Source organism: Pholcus phalangioides, unplaced genomic scaffold (genome assembly GCF_987345545.1).
Source record: "Pholcus phalangioides strain wild (caught in Gottingen) unplaced genomic scaffold, Ppha-v1.0 ptg000010l_1, whole genome shotgun sequence".
NCBI classification, from domain to species: Eukaryota; Metazoa; Arthropoda; class Arachnida; order Araneae; family Pholcidae; genus Pholcus; species Pholcus phalangioides.
Genome location: NW_028301603.1, coordinates 16,213,596 through 16,225,859, shown reverse-complemented (window position 1 = coordinate 16,225,859; position 12,264 = coordinate 16,213,596). Strand labels below are relative to the sequence as shown.

Here is a 12,264-nt window from a genome sequence, read left to right as displayed (position 1 = left end):
TAAAGTTCTTGTTCCTTAACAGCATTAGGGCCTTTCAAGTATTACGTATGTACCCATGGGGAAAGGGAAGTTGTCATTCACTGATTTTTGATGACATAACTGGGGGGAGTTTGAACGATGATTGCGCAAACACTAGGGTATGAAATCGGGAAATAATCTATGATTTCCAAAACTGTGTATATAAATTGGAAGGCTCTATCATTCTGGTACTTGTAATCAAGCAGAGAGGGGCTACAAAACATTATTTGGCCTGGGAAGGTGGAGCATGATATGGGTTATAGCAAGATCGGGGCTAGGCAGAGGCAATGAAGGTTTGATGTTATGGGTGACAATCTAGAGAAGACAGTAAATTTTAGGGATGGGAGAAGGGTAATTTGAAGTGTTTCTTTGGGGGGGGGGGCCCTTGTGGGAAAGAACCCACACCCTCTCACTTGCTAGGTGAACATCCTGTGGTTCACAACCTTTGGAAGAGGATGGCCCGGTAAATGTCTTTTGTGTAAATGAAAGGGCCAGTCATACACACAACTAACGAGAAAAATGAAATTGTAACTCACTCAGGGTCCAGTGTGACTAGTGTTAGTGTCTGGTGGTTGAGAAACACTGCCCTAGATCATTAGACTACAAAGGCAACGAATATATCAATCTTTCCTTAGAGCTCATGCACACTGAACGGGACCGTACTTGCAAACGTAACCGTCCTTGCTTTTTTCCTCCTGTACTGAACAGGACCAAGTAAACCCGTTCAGTACAGGACGAGAAAAGTTGGTAAAGAACACCAAAAACTAATGGACACACAATGCTCCTTCCCAACTTTTCTCTTATTTTGGAATTTGAATATCTCAGCGAATATTGAACAAAAAAATTTTTTTGTTAACCTCATGAGATACAGGGCAACAACTGTCTAACTGGAAGTTAGGAAACAAAGGGGCATATAAAAATTTAGATTTTTTTCTTTTTGTTGCACACTGCATTTTCACTCTCAAAACTGGTACAGGGTAATTTTTTAATGCTTTTTGAGCATTTTTTAAAATTGAAATTGTACCTCTAGTATAGCCAGTTGATAAGATAACGGCAGCATTAGCACTTACAGGACATCCTGTGTATAGACGGAAGGTCTATAAATTGAAAAAAAAGTACTTATAAGGATATTTTATAAAATGAATTTAGGTTTCTTTTGTTAATCACTGCATGCTTCTGATCTACTGACCAATCGGGCACAGTTGGTTGCATCTCATTGATGCATTGATGCACCCCTGACCCACCCAAAAGTACACAGGTTAACTTTCATAAATCAGGTGCTGCAGTCCTACCCGGTATGAAACTTGGCAGGGTGAAACAGAAATAAATCCTGAGTCAAGTGCCAATGAGGTCTGATTTGCAGGGGGGGGGGGGGGGAAGATGCCACACCTCTTAACGTCTGTCATGAGGTTTTGCTATATAGATACACACAGATCTGTAATAACCTTCAACCGCAGAGCTTAGCGCTACATAACGGCAGTGCCAAGCTGAAGCCCTATCCTACAAGTATAGGGCAAAATACCAAACAGTGGGGTGGTAAAACTAACCTGTCTCACGACTGTCATGTGCACTGTTGGTAAGCCCAATATGACTGAATATAAACTTTACACTTGATTTTATTCATAATTTGAATGTTTTTTATTTTCAGAATGCACGCTCGGTCCGGGACGAAGCTGATCAAACAAAAGACAAAGCGAATAAACTGAAAACTCAAGCAGATGAACTTGCTGGCCAAGTTGAAGCTACAAATGGACGAATTTTGGAATATGAGGACCGTGCTACTGATGACGAACAACTCGCAAAAGAGGTTTTGAATGTTTTCATGTGATCTTTTCATCCTCATAAATTTTATTTTAGGTCTTTTTCTCTTGCATAAAATTTTAGGCATAACTTGATTTGAAAGAAATACATTTTTTTACTGCTAATAAACTTCTTTTTTGATTACTGCTACTTGAAGTCACAAACGTTTTAGCTTTTTTTTATTTGACAGTTTTCTCGAATTTTTTCAGGCCCTGGAACAAGCTAACCAAGCCAAAATCAGTGCCACAGATGCTTCAGTTCAGGTCAAGAATGCATTGGATACAGTTGAAGACATTTTGAGAGCTTTAGGTATTTAATTTTAATATATTACGCTTTCTCACAGATATGGAAGGTTTTCAGGCTGTTGCATATTTCTTGCTTTTTAACAATGAATTTATCATCATGAATTAGTATATGAACTCATTGCTTACAGAAGACGGGCATCTTCAGGAATCATTGAGTAAATTTATACTTGATCGCTTGAACAATCACTCGTTTCGAAAGATGCTGTAACTAAAGCAAATGAATGGCACATTTATTTACTGTTTTGAACTGGATAAATGGCAGAAATCCTTTCATCATACTATCATTGGAAGTTGCATCTCTTTGTATCTGAGATTCGATGCTTCACTGATATACAGTCTGAACTCATTATAGCATATCAGAAAATTGTTTTAGAGAAATAGTTCTCAGGGCCGAGTAAACGAACAAAAATATGAGGGTTGTGGTTTAAGAAAAGCTTTTATAAGTAAGTTGCATACTAACCGTATTTGAGCTCAGTGAAACTCTGCTATAATGAGTAGAGCTTATAATGAGAATCTATTACGAGTAGTTTGTAAGTGATTGTCAAAGAGTTAATGCTAACGATACAAAACATATTTGTTCATGACGAGTTGAGAATCAGGAAGCTCTTGCTATAATGTCAACAAAATTCTCAAAAATCCCCTTTCTTTTCCACTTTTCAAGAATTCAACGAGGCATGGATTACTTACCACTTGTCATCACACATGCTCCTTGTAAACATAATTCCAAGGTATTTTAACAAAGGATGGACACAGAAAAGTCAAATTTTTTACCTCTTTTTTCGAATGTTAGGCTTTACTAATATAGTATAACTTGGTTAATTTAAATTTTAGATAATTTGCAATTTTGTGAACTCCCCTTGGGTTTTCTATCTAATGTAATGTTAAAATTTCTTATTTTATTCAAATTTTTTTCAAATGTTTTGGATAATTCAAAGTTGGAGGAAAAAAGTCATGATATTGGTATATGAGTAAAACATGTGTATTTGCAGATGGACTTGATGACATTGATACAAGCTTGTTGGATGAACTCGAGACCCGATTAGACCAAGCGGAAAAAGAACTGAAAGAAGCAGATTTTGAACCGAGAATGGCGCAGCTAAGACAATCCAGGGAGCACCAGAACCACTGGATGAGAGACTATACAGAAGAAATCAAAAAGCTGGAGAAAGACGTTGCCAACATTGCAGATATCAAAGCAGCATTGCCAGACAAATGCTACAGAAGTGTTGTTCTAGAGCCTTGATTTATGTTTTTTTATTTTTAAATTCTTTCATATGTTCCTATATCATCTCAGGCATAAATGACTTTAAACACTGATCATATCATCGTCACTGCCTCTTATCGAAACGGAAGTATTTTTACAAACCAAAAAAATGAAATAAATGTATTTCAGATACCAAAGGAAGGTTTCACATCGAAATATTTTCATTAACAACTATCCTTGTGTACAAAAGTCTAATTTTTGTGTTCATCATATTTTTACAACATGTGTTACGGACCAAGTCCAGCCACTCCACGAAGTGCCCAAACTTAATGCATTGGCTGTGGCATGTATAAATATTAGTGTGCCATGAGTAACTTTTGTTTCTTTGTCTTATATAGAAATATTTTTTCATATGAATAAGCCAATCCTGGCTTTAATGATGTTATCGTGATAATAATTATAACGACCCTAAAAATGCAAAAATCCTTTGATACCTTATATATATATAATCATTACGAACCAAATAATTATTTCAAGAAGATATCATTTACGGTCGATCTGAATTATTTTTATATTGTGCCAAATTTTATTATCAAATGTTTTCATTGTAGTCAGTCAGTAAGCAGTTTCGTTTTTGATCATGGCTTCATTATTGTGTGTTTATTTCATTAAAATATATATAATATATATTTACATTTTTAATGAATGGAATTTCTTTTCGTTTGCTCATTTTGAGGCATTTTATGATTAAGTAAGTATTTGTGCAATGAATGAAAAAAAAAATTGTTTTTGTTTTTTTAATCAGGTTTTTGTATTATTGCCGATTTGAAGCTTCAATAAATACAATGTTACGTATTCAAAATTTCAAGGTTGTTCATTCATATACTGTACAATAAGTGCAGCGAATGATGAATTCCAAAAAGTTTGGGAACTACTGCTTCAAACGAATTGGTGTGTGCGCCGGAAACTGCTGCATGTGTGTCCATAATGCAATTAAGTATGTCTGAGGCATGTTTGAAATACCGCTGTGCATCTTCCGAATCGAAGTGAAAGTGGCATTGCAATAGTTTTTATGTTTGATGGTCTACCGGCTTCCTTTTTGAGAAATTGTTTTTAAAAAACTTAAGCAGGCATTGTGCACAGTATATGTATATTTATTTCTAGTGAAATAAATTCATGGGGTGTGCTTTATAACAAATCAGAGAAGAATGGAAATATATCGGATGATGAACGGCACAGAGACTGGCACTTGGGTTCTCAAACTTTTTCATCTGCGGTGCCCCCTTACTCTAATCAACATTTATCTACAGCTCCCCACACAAAGCAGTTTAACAAAGAATCTCTTTGAAAAACCTTCGGGTTGCTCAGCGGTGCTGCAGACAAAGGTTGGCGCGAGCAGTTTGAGAACCCCTGGACTAGAGAGTTCTTGGTTTTTCTCCTCATTGCTTCAAGATTCTGTTTTTTAATAAAGGTGGGAACAGAGGCTCATCTGAACCTGCTTCCAGATGAAGAGCTTGAGAATAATTTTCGAAAATGGTAATGAAAACCTCCACTTTCTTTTTTTTTTTCTTCTTCGCTTAAAGAACTAGTACAAACCCAATCACTGTGAAACTGTAAGAGGCACATATAAATGGAGATTTTTTTAATTTTTATTTTTCTCACTCATCGTTTTAATCAATAAAGGTGGAAAATGAAAAATTCAATTTTTTTGAAATTAAGTTTTTTTAAAGATCAAAAGTCATTTAGGAGAATAGGCGCCAATGTAGACAAAGCAACAACTCCCGGCTACGCCACTGCACGGGAGAGGCACAATGCATGCTTGCCCGTTTGAAAGAGTATCTAGTTGCGGCCCTGGGTAAAAGGTCTCCAATATTTAAGTGCCAGTGAGAGTACATTTGCAAACTTTTTCAGTGGACACTATCATCCAAATTTGTTAACAAATCATTTTTTTTATGACCATGCATTAGCAGTTTGGTAATCATTCTAGGGTGCCAATGTAAACCTAGTACACACTTAGGTATTCTTCTACACTAGGGAAGTAGAGTACGTGGGATTTTCTCGTGGGGGGGGGGGGCAATGTTTCACATTTCTTCTCTTCCCGGGGGATTATGTTCCTTATTGCAAAAATTCACCACTATACTGGGAGGGGATAGCCCTAAATACAGAATAATTTTACAGAAATTGCTACAGAAATAAATTTTTCGCCATGTTCCTTACTTGGGATGCTGTCTTCCAGAATTGGGAGGGGTTTTATAATTGGAATCTGGTTTCTAGTCATAGTCATTGAAAGAAAAAAAAAATCCCCTTTAGTTTTTTGAAAGAATTCGCTTTGGTGGCCCGGTGTGGGCACTCCTGACGCACAGAGCCGCAACTGAGAGAGAGAGCGTGGAAATCCGGTGCGCCGGGCACTTGACCATGATGAGCGCTGAGTTTGCACTTTTTCCTTAAATGTTACTGGGTTTGAGCGCCGAAATGGAACCTGGCCCTGGCGTCAGATTAATTTTTTTTTCTAGTTGCGGCCCTGCTTAATTCTGGGCCTGGTTATCTGGAATTTGGGTTTCTGAAACAACGAAAGGTGTTCAGTTGTGTGTAAATGTGTACAGTGCCATCGCTAGCCATTCCCGTACCCTGTACAAGAATTTGCATTTATGTCCCCTTCTGGCCCCCTCCAAGTGGGCCCTGTGCGGGTGGTTTGTTATAAGTTTACCGTCCACGTATAAATGCGTTGCACTATTAGGAAATTCTTTTGAGGCGAGAGACAGACCAGGGATCTGGTGCGCCAAAATGCATGGTTTCCCAATTTGTGAGAGCACTGTACATTTTTTCTAATTGCTCCTTGTGAGATGGATAGGAAAACGGCAACACCAAACGTAGGATCTCTGTTCGAGGAGGGCCTAGAAATCAGAAGACTCATTATTTCTTACGCCAATATTTAAAAAAATGCGGTGTTGGCGATTCGATTGGGGGGGGGGGGAGGTATTGGGGAACTCGCTGACGGCTCTGCCGACTGAAGCTCAATCAATGCTGCGCTTTTAACAGTGATGGCAACTCGTGGGCGAAATTGGACAACATAGGAAATTTCTTGGTGTTTGTGGGAAATTTTGAGAGTTAATCAAACAAAAGAATTTTTGCTGAAAAAATATATAAATGCATAAAACTGCTTTTCTAGTGTAAAAAAATACTTGACTACATATTTCCATCGATAGATGGCAGCACAATATTCGAAATGTGTGGGAAAAATTTAGTCAAAAGAGAAATTTTCGAGTGAAATTTAGCTCGACGAGGTTGCCATCACTGGCTTTGAAGCTAGGTTTTTTACGCCGCGTAAACCGAATCGGGCCATTGCACGTCGGCAGAAACCGGTTACATAATCTCGCTACGCGACTGTGTTTTCCTAGCTTGGTGCATCCACTGAGCTATAAGTAAACTTACTTTACTTATAGCTCAGTGAGCGCATCAGATCACAGGGCGGTTATATAGTATATGGCCCTGGCAACAGCTACTCTGTTGTCTGCATGCTCCGGTTTGAAGGGAAGGGAAAGAAAACACAACAAAAATGAAGAGAAGATCGGTGAAACGCGCGGCGCACAACGCATTTGATTCCTCGAGGAGTCAAATGCAAACAGCCTAGAAGCAGTCCGCTAATCATGCCCGACGTAAAGCGTTGTCGCGAGCCGCGTTGCGCTCGCTGTAGGAAAACAGTCATACTGCTTTTCTTATGGGTGAGTGGACGGCGTGTCGCGCTGAGTGATTCACGTTGCGCCACGGGCGGACATGCGTGGGTGAGGGGGCCCAGCATCAAGGGGGGAGTTAACTGACTGATCTAATGCATATATGTATATATGAATTGACATCATCATCATTTTGCCCCCCCCCCAGCAATAATGATCGTGCCCCCCCAGACTTCCAAGTCTTCCACGCCTATGCGTTGCGCGCAGCACAGAAAACCTGCTCCTAGGAAAACCCCTCTTTAATTCGGGCCACGATTTGAAAGGTATCCAGTTAATCAAGTGATCTGTAAAGATGCGGTAGATCACTCAAGTCCGGCCCATGGGGCCCGAGCCTTCCCCCAATATTTTTGTGCACCAAACTCGGCGCCCCAGAAAATTCGGGTGGATTTGTTTCTCACACTTTGGCTCAGAAAAAACTGTTTTCTCTGATAGTGAAATCATCTGCTCGAAATTTTATTTGTTTACTTTCCTTTAGAATCTCAATCCATTTGTTCTTTGACAACTTGTTCCAGGGCCGCAACTAGATGCTTGGTCACCCGGGGCAAGTGCGCATCGTGGCGCGCCCTTGTTGTAATGTTGAAGGAGAGGTTTGAGAATAAAATTTGCGGCCCCCCTATTCCAGCGTCCGTCTACTCCCACGACCACCTAAATTACACATCTAGGTGGTCGTGCTACTTCCCCATAGTTTCGGCACTGGCCATATTGCCATTCGCCCCGCTAGGAAAACACAAACGCGTAGCGTGATTGCGTAACAAGTTTCTACCGACGCGGAATGATCCAGTTCGGTTCACGCGACGCAAAAAGCCCATTCCTCGGGAAACCCGGCTTTAATTATGTTTTATATAATTTTACCGTCAGTATAGTAGCGCCATCTTTTTCAAAAAATTAGAAAAGTAGTGTTATTTAAGGTGAGCGCCAGGTGTCCTCCTTACTCAGTTTTGAATCTGGTAACCCTCATCCGAAGACCACATAATCTGTATTTTCCATCGAGCTTGTAGAAAAAGTATAATTATTTATTAAAGATTACTTATTTAAAATATAAAAAATTTCATGATAATTTCATTCCTCAAAAATGAAATTAATTATTATTATGTTATTAATTATTAATTATCATGCAAATTAATTTGCATGCATAAGAGGAAGTAAATTATCATAAAAAGGTTCCCCCCCCGCCCTCCCATTTTGATCAATGGTTCTTTGGTTCATAAAAATTACGAAGTCAATGATGTTATTATTCTAAAAAAAAACCGATCTCTATCTGTCTCGCTCTTTTTTTTCATCATTATTTGAGTCGTTAAAAATTTTGAGATTAGATGGCAGCACCAACAGTATATAAATTAAGCCTCAGAGTTTCTGTCGTCTGCTTCTTCCAAGGTTCTTTGTTTTTGGCGTCTCCTAGTATTATGAAAAAATAACTGAACTTTTAGTTTGAATACCCAGCTCAGTCTGTGAGCTTAGCTTGTAAGGAACCAAACGAAGCGACTTTTTACCTGTCGTCTGCTCATTAAGAGGTTCTTTGTTTTGGATGTCTCCTTATGCCCAGATAAAATAGCCGAACTTCTAGTTCAGACTCCCAGCTCGGTTCATGAGCTTCGTTCATAAGGAACTGAGGGGAATGAAGAATATAGTTTTTTCATATTCACCACATGTGTTACTTTTAAATCTGATATTAGATGGCAGCACCTACACTATTAATTGAAGTGAGGTAACTGACTTACCTGTCGTCTGCCTGTTGGAAGGTCCTTTGTTTTGGACGTCTCCTTGTGTCCTGCGAAAATAACTGACCTGTTAGATTGAACTTCCAGTCTTTCCTCCATGAGTTCAGTCTATGAGCATTGTAAAGCTGTAAAGCCGCCATTCCCATAGCCTCTTTTAAGCCCTGTACCAAAGCGCTTGAAGAGAAAGCGTTCTCACTTCAATGGGGAAACCGGTCGTAAGCTTGCGCCAAAGCGGACGGGGTCAGAACTACTATAAGTCGCACTGCGCATGCGCATCTGATTTTTTTTTTAAAAAAAAAATTGGATCCTCCATTACTTTTTTTATCCATTCCACGTGCTTGTTGGCGTGTTTTTTTACGTCTCATTTCCACTTAAATTTTGCCGTTTTTTAACGAATTTGTCAAAAGGCCCTTATCAGGGCCAATTTTTTTTTATTTTCTCATCGGTTTCTCTGTTCTCTAGCTTTTATTCTTTTCCTTTTTATTTGTTTTTTTTCTCCCATATTTCATCGTAATTCGAAATGTCGAATCACTGCAGCTTCCTAGGATGCGAGAGGAATTCGAAGTCCGAAGGAGCTCATATGTTTCGCTTTCCGAAAGACAAGATCAGGTTAGTAATGAATTTATTTTGTTTTACAATTCTTCATCAGAGACGTATGCAGGGTCGTTGTGAGGGGCCCCTAAATGTCAAAGCGCTTGAAGAGAAACTGTTTGCAAACGCTTTGCTAAATGTGCGAAAATGCCTAAAAAAAGTGGAAAAGGTGGCCAAATGTATTGTTCTAGCACTTAGGTCCACCTCCGAAAAAAATTTCTGGCTACGGGCTTGCGCGGGGGGGGGGGGAAATATTACGTGCCCTGTGACAAAAATATTTTCAAAAAAATTAACAAGGAAAGAAAATTTGAGAAGGGGCGGGGGAAATCATTGTCCCTGTGCAGAAATTACCAGAGATAATACCACTGCACTCTAATTTACCTGGGTCCCGGGACCAAGGTTATTGGCAAAATCGATGTACTTTTTGAGTGAAAGTGGGTCCCTCCAAAAAGTTATTGTAAAAAGTAGTATTGTCCACTGCCCCCCCCCATCATTCACTGGTAACCCTGCGAATCAAATAATTCATGCTGGTAGATGCAGTCAGGGCGGTGCAATTGCACGAGGTGTCAAATGATAAGGGGCGTCGAAACACATTAGATATACATTGCTAGAAAAATGACGAGAAAAAAAATTGAAGGTTTGAGTGTATTTAATACAGTCGAATCCCATTTTAACAAATACCGATAGAGCGAAAATCTCGTTTTAATGAACAATTTTCTAACTCCCAAATAAGTTTACATGGGAACAATGCTAGCGAAACCTGGAATTACTTTATAAGAAAATTTCGTTTTAATGAAGTGATTCCTCCGGTCTCTTGGCGTTTGTTATAACAGGATTCAACTGTATTGCAATTTTCGAAAAAAGAATGCATGGGCAGTGCACCTAAACATGAACAATACGTAGCGATTTCGTTCGTTTTTCCAAGGATTTATAGACAGGATAGAACGCTTATTGTCTCAGGCACATTGTTTCTTGTGATTTTTTGTTTTAACTAAGATGCATTGCATTGAACATTTTCTTTGATTTTTTTTTATAGATGCCGAGCATGGGTAGATGCCTGTAGAAATTCGAAATTAGTTGGGATTCCTGAAGCAAGGCTGAATGCAAACGCCCGTGTTTGTGACCATCATTTTCAAGAATGGTGCTTCATGAATATCAACCAGAGAGATCGTTTGGTCCACAATGCCATTCCAAATGCTCCTAAGCCTCCTCGCAATGTCCACCCAGACACGTATGTATCTGATGACTGTGATAAAGGTACCATACATCCAGTAACCATGGTCAGCAACCATCAAGGTGTGCTTTCTGGGTCTATGCTTACACCTTCCTTTACTCCACCATCAACTGCAGATACTTCTCAACAAACTCCTGCATCCTGCAGTAGACCTACTCCAATGTCCTACAGTACTCCTGTGTCCAGTAAGAAATATACACCTCGAAAGGTAAAGCTGGCGCAAAAACTCAAAAAACAGAAGGATTCTGCACGAAGATTGAGAGCAAAGTTTGCCAAATACAAGAAGTCCATCCAGATTGCTACACAACGCTCTCTGAAGCAGAATCTTGTCGAGCAAGGTGTGAGCGATAATCTTTCAACTTTCATCGCCCGGCAAGTGAAACTCAGCACACAAAAACTGAAAGGCAAGAGATTTACGCAATATGATAAAATTAATGCATACAAAATTTTCTGCAAGAGCCGTTCAGCATATCGTATGCTTCGGAGTTTTCTGCAACTGCCATCACCACAGACACTTCAGCGTTTTATTTCATCACGTTTGTCTAAGCCCGGAATTAACAGAGATGTTTTAACTGCATTGAAAGACGTTTTGCAAGGAAAGGGCAAGCAAGAACGATTGTTTGCTCTGGTTTTTGACGAGATGTCGATCAAACCATTCTTGGTTTACGATAAAAGTGCAGATAGCATTGTTGGGTTTGAAGACTTCGGAAACGGTGTGAAGTCTGAAAATTTGGCCAAACAAGCACTTGTGCTGATGTTGCGCAGCCTGACAAGTAAAAGAAAACTGCCTTTGGGATTTTTCTTCTCCTGCAATGGCATGCCTGCAGATAAACTGAAGGAAATTGTTTTGGGTACTCTGCAGGCATTGTGTCAAATTGATGTTGTTGTGAAAGCTCTGGTTTGCGATCAAGGCCCAAATAACTCGAGACTCTTCTCCATGTTAAACATACAACCTACTCAGCCCTACTTTTTTTTCAATGGCCAAAGAATTTATGGCATTTTTGATCCCCCACATCTACTGAAAAACTTGCGTAGAAATCTAATGAAGTACAATCTGGACACAAGTAAAGGACTAATATCTTTCCAACATATAAGAGACTTTTATGAGTTGGACAAAAAAATGTTTGCAAGATGTGCTCCAAAATTATGTGATAGTCATGTTTATACCTGTGGTCTGAACTCAATGAAGGTGAGGCTTGCTGCTCAAGTGTTCAGTAACTCAGTATCGGCAGGTATGAATTTATGTCTAATGGGCGGTTTGATCTGTGCATCTGCTGCACCAACTGTAGAATTCGTGAAAACTATGGACGACATTTTCGATTCTACAAATGGAACCCGGCGGAAACCTTTTCGTGGCAAGCCATTGCATTGCGCTGTTTCCTCTGACAGTAACCATTTACAGGTCTGGGAGGAAACCTGTAGTTTCATTGAGTCGTGGAACTTTGTGAGCTCTAGTCCTTCTAAGAAGCCACAGAAAAGACCCCGCTCCAAAGCTGGTTGGACACTGACGTTGAAGGCGTTAATGATGCTGTCCAAAGAACTGTTGTTAGACATGCAATTTTTCATGCCCGGTCGGTGCAATCAGGATTGCATCGAAAATTTTTTTAGTCGAGTGAGAGGCAGTGGCGGTAACAACACAAATCCCAATGCTTTTGAGTTCCGC

General features: G+C 39.5%; 1 protein-coding gene across 1 annotated transcript in view; it reads left to right on the top strand.

Moving 5' to 3' along the window:
* Nucleotides 1-4,185, top strand: part of LanB2 (laminin subunit gamma-1) — a 53,301-nt gene extending 49,116 nt beyond the window's left edge. The window contains exons 24-26 of the mRNA XM_089237722.1: nucleotides 1,667-1,825; nucleotides 2,028-2,127; nucleotides 3,113-4,185. Coding sequence (XP_089093848.1) covers nucleotides 1,667-1,825; nucleotides 2,028-2,127; nucleotides 3,113-3,366 — 513 coding nt within the window. The 3' untranslated portion in view covers nucleotides 3,367-4,185. The remainder of the gene's footprint in view (nucleotides 1-1,666; nucleotides 1,826-2,027; nucleotides 2,128-3,112) is intronic.
* Nucleotides 4,186-12,264: the final 8,079 nt, after the last annotated feature.